Raw genomic sequence first — 8368 nt, 5'->3', positions numbered from 1 at the left:
TCAATAACGGAAGCGATTCCAAGAGCTTAGAGACACGTCAGAGTATAAAGCAGGGATCTCTTGGTAAATATCCTTTCTCTCTCTTCCTAATTTAACCTTTGGTTTCCTACGTACCGGCTGAGCAACTATTTTCTCTTTTTTTTATTTATGATATTTCTCTTTCCTTTTGTTTGCTATTTCTTCGTTCATAAAATCCAAATAAAATAATAACTTAGAGTAAAATCAAAGGTTTTCGAGTTAGGAGGATTTTTATAAAAAAAATTAAAATTAAAAATAACTATGTTTTAAATGGCGATGTCGGTGTTCATCGGTAATTCATGCGAATTATCGATGGTGTCATAAAAAGGAAAAGAGAATTTCTAACTTGCAAGCTCGGGAAGAATTAAGAGAAGTCGATGATGCAAGTGTGTCCACACCCTAAACTAACCTGACGAGGAATCCATCAAAAATAAAAACTTCTAGCAGTTATGATGGCTAATTGACGGGTTAACATATTGTCACAATGATAAATAAATTAATTACCGACGAATATCCTTTCCCCGACAATCATATATGTCTGATCATCTTTTTGGTTTATTAATGTATTCTCGTTAATCCGTCAATAATTTTTCGCTTGAATAAGTTTTGATGATAACCAACTTTTTAGTAGTGATTAAAACATATTCATATAAATAAAACATCCTTAAATGACGTAGTCAGAGACACTTGCGACTTAAATAAGTGATTCAACTCTCAACATATGTGGACAGTTCAACGTAATAGGAATTAGAAAACTTAAAAATAAAGTTAGATTCCATATACATTCATTTATGTTACCTAATAAAGTACAATTAGTATATTTAACCAATTATATTCATATTAATATTTAACTTATTTATCGACTAATTATTATGTTAGAATCAAATTAAATCATATACGAAAAATGTAAAAAATAAGTTTTGAGGTTGACGTGAATGGAGAGAAAATTAGTAACTAGAAGCACATTTAATTCCTTATTGTAGAAATTGATTTTTTCCCATAAGTTAAGGTTCATAAAAAACTCACAAATATCACTTTTTTGTTATTGTTGGGTGGTCACAACCCCCCCTCCCCAAAGCGGGGTGGACCTATATACAAGTCCCTAGGTGCGCGGGCTATCTGTTAATCGACTCGTTGTAAAAGATAATATTTAGGGGTTTTAAAGGTGCATCCACTTTATAACACTACAAAACAAGGACTATCCCCTACGGAAAATTTTGTTGGTAATCCATTGCTAAAAGCCTGATTCGTCGGAAATCCATCGGTGAAAAACAATGCAAAAGGTATCACCCGGATCACTGACGGCCACATGTTTTTCTATTTAGAAAAAAAAAAGAAAAAAATTAAATATCCTTCGTTAATCTGTCGCAAATTACCGACGGATTATCGACGAATGTTTTAAATAATTTATTTTTCCTTTTTTATTCAATCCATCAGTAATTTGCGATGGACTACTAATCCATCTGTAATCTATCGTAAACTACTGACGGATTTTTAGTAAATATATATATTTTTTTAATCTATTCCATCCGTAAGCTGTCGGTGTACTGTTGGTAATTACAACGGATTTATTCCATCGATAATAGTCAATATTATAGTAGTGTTAAATTGATGCCTACTTTTTAAGTTAACAAAAATGTAGCGTCGTTAAATGGAGTATATTTACAGCTCACAAATTCAGATCCATTTGACCTTATTATTTTTTTAATTTTTTGCTAATAGCATGTTGCAAATATTCTCTTACACGGCATTTTTGATGAAAACATTGTTTCTCCAATTAATATTTGTCCTGAAAATTTTTATGAGCCTGCCTTTGTCTCCCATTGTAATTAAATATTTAATTAAATAAGCTCACAAGTCGTATTATCCATATCAAACGACTTGTCACAAACTTACCTGCATCTTAAATTCCTGATGTTTTGTCAGGCATTCCCGACATCCTATTTTTATCATTGTTGTAAGATTATCCTAGGATGTTAGAGATATTCCTCCTTAGGGACTCATAATACTCAATAAGGTTTGCTCCATCATTCCGATGGTAGAAAAATCGACAATTATGCCATTTTGTAACGTCATAAACCTAAAGCAATCTGTCCTCCTCCTCTATTTTTTTTTTTGGACAGCAAAAAGGCTATTTATTGAGAAAGGAATAAGACTAGTGAGGGGCTAGTTAGTAGCAGAATACACAACATTAACCGGGTTACAAATCCAATTCTCCCAACTAAAGGCCTTTCTAAACTTCGCTCTACATGTAATCTAATCATACGCAGTGAATTGGATGTCGCTACAAACATCCTTATCAGACTTGCACTTGCCCCTAAACGTCTTGAGATTCCTTAGTGTCCAGACGGTCCAAAAAAACGCTGCCATAATCACCTTGCCCACCTCTCTTCTGCCACTATCTCCAATCGCGCAGGCCACCGACCACATGTCCCAAACCGAAGTCGCATTTGCCGGCCACCAATTTACCCATGAAACCATATGCGCATTGATAACCTGAGCCGTGGAACAGTTCATGAAGACATGGTTCAAGTTCTCCACCGTAACCAAGCACGTCAGACACTCATCAGAGTTGCATGCCACTCCTTAGAGCTGCATGCCACTCCTCGTTTCAAGAGGTTGTCCCTAGTCGCTAACCTATTGTTAAGCGCTTTCCATAAGTGAATATTGGCCTTGCTGGGGATCCACTTAAGCCAATCTGTTTCCCGTTCCTCAGAAGGGAGCGTAACACAGTCAATCAATCTCCTCAGAGATCTAACAGAAAAGATATTGTTAGCCTCCAGCAACCAAGACCACCCATTCCGATCCGGCACATCAATTAGGTGACTATCGATGTTGATCCCGATGTCCCCAGGTCTTTTTCAATACTTTTGATATTTCTCCAGACAGATATTTTGCCTCTGCACGCTCCAGGCTGAGACGAGTTGCGGAGACGCACGACCACATTCCAGAATGCCTGATCTTCCGTTCGCTCTCTCCACCACCATTTGGCAAGCATTGCAAGGTTTAAGGCATGTAAACTCCCAATGCCCAACCCGCCACTCTTCTTATCGCTAAGAACCCGATCCCATGCCACCCAACTAATTCTTTTCCCATCCTCCGTACCGCCCCAAAAAAAACGCCGTCTTATACTTTCCAGAGTACTAATAACCTTCTTAGGAGCTTTGAACATCGTGAAGTAGTAAGTACCCAAACTGCCCAACACGGATTTACAAAGGCATAACCTTCCTCCGATGGACAAAGTCCTAGCTTTCCATACCGAGAGTCTCGACTTGAACTTCTCAATGATGGGCTGCCAACTTATACTCTCCGATGGCCGCCTCCTCTATAAGTTTCTTGTTTGAGTCTCCTCAAAGCCACATGTTTTTCTGACTATTATCTTTAGTGTTTCATGAACTTACTCGAGATGTATGCAAACTAACCGAACACACATAGTCAACCAAAAAAAGTCAAACCAACAAGTTTACCAAATAATATCAAAATCAACTTAAAACAACTATCATCACGTAAATTTGAGCCAAACAAAGTTTTTATATATACGAAATTAGCAAGGCTCGTAAAAGTATGGTAACATGAAAAAACGTGTTTGAAAATATTTTTATAATGAAATTGAATAATAAATCATACCATTTAATAGTCGTTAGTTGTGGCCTGGGACTTAAACTATCATTTTTTGACTCGATCACTTTATGGAAAATTAGTTTCATTGGTCGAAGGAAGCTTCTAATCGGACAATTTTGAGAATAGATGGGTGACTTCTTTATTACACTTGTATAGAATTATTCAACCCATTCCGTCACTAAAAAACAGAAATTCTATTATTTGGTGTAGATGTCAAATCTACATACGTCTTACGCTCTAGATCACATCTCCGAAAGGGATTTATGGGCTCGTTGGGTTTAGTTTTTATTTAGAATTAATTAGATCTCCTGTGGTTTGTTTTGATGCTCCATCGGGAAGTCGTTTCCATCTGGGATGGCATATTGGTGTTGGTCTGATGCAGCGTATGTAAGAAAACGCACGCTCGAGTTCTGCTTTCATTGATTCGACATATACCAAAAAATGAATCTCTAGAAATTAAGAAAATTAAATATGTTCTCTTAATCAAGATCTGAACCCTAATCCTAGCCATAATATCTTCTTTAAATTCTAGAAATTCCATGAAAACAGGCAACAATAAATAGAAAAAACCAATAAACCTGGAAACAGGGAAAAAGTTACGAAACCTCCCAAAGAGCTGAAAAATGCCGATTTGACCCCTTAAACGATCGAAATCTACGCAGTTGAACTCACATTCTTGGTATTCTGCACCAATGTTCGACACCGAAAATGGATATTTATCACTATGCCAAAATAAAACAAATATTACACGTCATTATATGGCATGGATAATACTTGTAATCATCTAAGCTATAAAAGTATCATTATTTAATATACAAATTTTTTGATGTTTTCTAGAGGAAAAACACGCACAGTTGACTTGCTTCAGGGAAATCTCTCTCCCTTTCTCCTCTATAAATAGACTATGAATAAGCCATCATTTAAGCACAACAAAACCCTTCTTTCTCTTTGCTTATTGTTGAAACTGTCATACTCATGGCTTCATCAACTACTTCATTTTTGTTCAAGTTTTTCACTTTCACTTTATCCTTATGGGCTTTGTTTGGGAGTTCTTCTGGTCAGCTATCGGCCAATTTCTATGCTAGAACGTGCCCTAATTTCCGTTCAGTTATAACTAGAGCTGTGAATTCGGCTGTGTCAAGTGAAGCTCGAATGGGAGCTTCATTGCTTCGCCTCCATTTCCATGATTGCTTTGTTAATGCAAGTCTTCAACTTGTTATCACCTTTATTTTATTTTTGAAGTATATCATATTTATATATGGTAAATTAAAGTCACACACATTTCTCACTTTTGGTGATATTTAAACCCCTGACCTTCAGAAAAGTGGTGGGGTTTGATGATCCGTTGGTTACCACCTTGATTTTCTTTTCAAACTCACAGTATTATCATTGATATATTAGGGTTTAGTTTCCTTAGACCTTTTCCCTTACGACCAAGGAAACATGTATGCATGTTACCTAACAAGATTAGAAATCAGTTCTTCACGGAAATTAAGAACAACTTATCATAGAAATGTTTATTTACTAAACTTTCAACTTTCAAATGATGATTCTCGTATCTGTCAGTAATCCATGGGTAATGTGTCAAATTACTGATGAATTACCGACAGATTCTCGAAAATTTTCATTTTTGATTTTCTGAAAACATGTTTTTCTACGTCTGTTGGTAATTGCATCACAGTCGGTGATTGATCGTCAGCAATTCGTGGTCTTCAAATTTAAAAAAAGATTTACGTAAAAGCTTACCGACGTGTAGGAACATTATATTCCATCAGTCATGTTTGATGGAAATTATTTTCTGACGAAGATCACTCCTTTTTGAAGGAAAGTATTTTTGCAAAAGTCCTACTTCTATTTCTACTGATGACAACAATATTATTTATGATTCATTACAAATGTATCAATTGGGTGAATGCATAATAAAACTTTTCTAGTTGAATTTGGTTTCCGAAATTCCATAAAACTCATGTAAACGTTAAACACTTTCTACGTATCTTTGACTTTGAATCCATATTATGCATTTTTATCAAGTTGAAATTAACTAAAATAATTATTGTTTTTATTTGCTTTCAGGGATGTGATGCATCGGTGTTATTGGACGATACTGCAAATTTTACTGGTGAAAAAACTGCGGGTCCAAATAACAATTCATTGAGAGGATTCAACGTCATTGATACCATTAAAACCCAACTGGAGCAACAGTGCCCTGGTGTTGTTTCTTGTGCTGATATTCTTTCTGCTGCTGCACGAGATGCGGTTGTTGCAGTAAGTAGAAACTCTCTATAGTTACTCCTTACTATGATCACAGGTTTATATGATGCCAAAAATGTCTAGCTGTCATAAATATGACAGACTATTTTATATTGAGTTTATTTTGCCAAAAAATTGTTCATCCTATGTAAAAATATTGCAATAAGTTTATAAAACATTCTTGGAGGTCTTAACAATTTTTTTTTATATATAATATTACTTGAAAAAGTGTCATAAAAACATCTATTCATATAAAAATATGACATTTTGTCAAAAGTATCCTATGAAAAATTAATACGACACTTACTTTAAATAACACAAAAAATTGTAAGACGCTCAAAAAAATTGCTCAGTAAACTTATTTCAATGCTTTTAGGTAAGATGCACAGTCGTTTGGTTCTATAAACTAAAGTTGTAGAGAGTAATCTACTATAAGACTTATAGAGTAATCTTATAGGGTAGTCTATGAGGGGCTATTTGGTTGGTTTCCATTAAGTACTAGTTGTATGGATAAAGCTAATTGTGGATTAATTGATGAGTGTATTTTTTAAATGGGAAACAAATTTTGAAAAACTTGTTTTCTGCATAAATCTCCCTTTAGAATATAAGTCACTTTCTATACCATTAAGTCATTACCAAATAGTCACGTATAGGTGACTGATGTGAGTCTCATTAAGCTCATTAAATTGTTAACAAACAAACTCTTACATATTTTTAATATCATATAAACCCGATTCTATTGCAATATGCTACCTTGTTTATAGTGATTTTGTTTGATTTTCAGCTTCGTGGGCCAAGCTGGAACGTTGTTTTTGGTAGAAGAGATTCCACAACCGCAAGCTTAAGTGCTGCAAATTCAAACCTCCCTTCACCAGATTCAAGTCTTAGTGCTCTCATTTCTTCATTTTCAAACCAAGGTTTTACGACTAATGAAATGGTAGCCCTCTCAGGTTAGTTACTTCTATGAATTATATCTACGAACAAATCAAATGAAAATCGTAAAAAAATAGAAATACATGAGAACTGATTTATAAAAATATTTCTTTACATATTTTTTATCAAATGATGGGGTTTGAAGATATTGTTTCAGATATATTTTGTTTGACACTGTGATAGTTTCACATGTATTTGTTTTCCTATGTAATAAAATCTAACGTCCCCCTTGCAATCGCACGGGTACACAATTAGACCTGTGAATACACAAAATGTTGATGAATCCGTTTGGATATAGGATCTCATTCCATTGGTCAAGCGAGGTGCACCACATTTCGCAACCGTCTCAACAACGATAACAATATAAATTCAACATTCGCAACATCATTGAGAGCAAATTGTCCTACAAGTGGGGGCGATAATAATCTAGCACCACTAGATGCTTCACCTGCATCTTTCGACAACAGGTATTTCAACGATTTACAGATCCAAAGAGGGTTATTGCATTCAGACCAAGAATTATTCAATGGGGGTTCGACTGATGCACAAGTAAGGASCTATGRTTCAAATCYGRCCACTTTCTCTMRRGACTTTGCAAGCGCAATGGTGAAGATGGCCAACCTTAGCCCTCTAACGGGCTCCAACGGTCAAGTTAGGACCAATTGTAGAAGAACCAACTAATTAACGTCATATCTCTTTCAATTGGGAAATAATCGATTATCTTTTTGAGTTCTTGTGTTGTTGATGGTTTTCTTTTCTAATGGCTGTTATCAAAGTCGAAGTTGTTATACGTGGAGAGATTGTTTTATTGTAAAAGAGACAATTTGCAATTGTATTTTGCATTTCCCTTCAACCATAAGATTTGCATAAATAAATTATTGGGTTTTCATTGAATTCCATGCACTACTAAAAAAAAGAGTATCACTGACTGAATTTTCTGGCGGAATTTCCGTCGGAAAAATTTTCGACGGATCTCAAAAAAGTCAAAAAATATCAACTTTTATCCATGTCCGCCACAAATCTCTCACTGAACTTTTGAAAAAATAAGTATATTTAAAACGGTTTTTCAACGGATTTGTGACGGATTTTTACTTATTCAAAACCATCACAAATCCGTCGGAAATCCTTCACAAAAAATTTGTCTAATTTATTTAAATAAATTAATTAGCGTTAATCAATAAAATTTCCGACGAATTAATTTTTTATGTTAAAAATTAAATTCCGTCGGAAATTAGTCGGAAATTTTCAACCTTTTTATATATATATTTTTGGTAGGAAAAAAAAATTCTTTTAACATTACCGACGGAATATAATTTTTAATAAAAAAAATTAAATTCCGTGGAAAATCCGTCGGTAATTTTAAACTTCGAAAAATGGTTTATTTTTAATTTTTTCCAAGTTTAAGTTATTGAAAACTTTTTTCTTAAACATTACCAACGGAGTAGTCGTATATTCAATTACATTTAATGGATCTATTGGTTTTATTCGGTTCAATTGGGCTTTTATATATATTATTGGGTTATATTGGATTTTGGTGGAATTTAAT

General features: G+C 34.4%; 1 protein-coding gene across 1 annotated transcript; it reads left to right on the top strand.

Moving 5' to 3' along the window:
* Window positions 1-4571: 4571 nt before the first annotated feature.
* On the top strand, window positions 4572-7650 carry LOC112512393 (cationic peroxidase 1-like). Its single transcript, XM_025118333.1, has 4 exons — window positions 4572-4839; window positions 5713-5904; window positions 6674-6839; window positions 7121-7650. The coding sequence occupies exons 1-4, from the start codon at window positions 4615-4617 to the stop codon at window positions 7501-7503; spliced, it is 966 nt and encodes a 321-aa protein (XP_024974101.1). The 5' UTR covers window positions 4572-4614; the 3' UTR covers window positions 7504-7650.
* Window positions 7651-8368: the final 718 nt, after the last annotated feature.

This window comes from Cynara cardunculus (genome assembly GCF_001531365.2).
Source record: "Cynara cardunculus var. scolymus isolate 2C chromosome LG 5, CcrdV1, whole genome shotgun sequence".
In the NCBI taxonomy this organism is placed as follows: Eukaryota; Viridiplantae; Streptophyta; class Magnoliopsida; order Asterales; family Asteraceae; genus Cynara; species Cynara cardunculus.
This window is presented reverse-complemented; position numbering and strand designations above follow the sequence as displayed.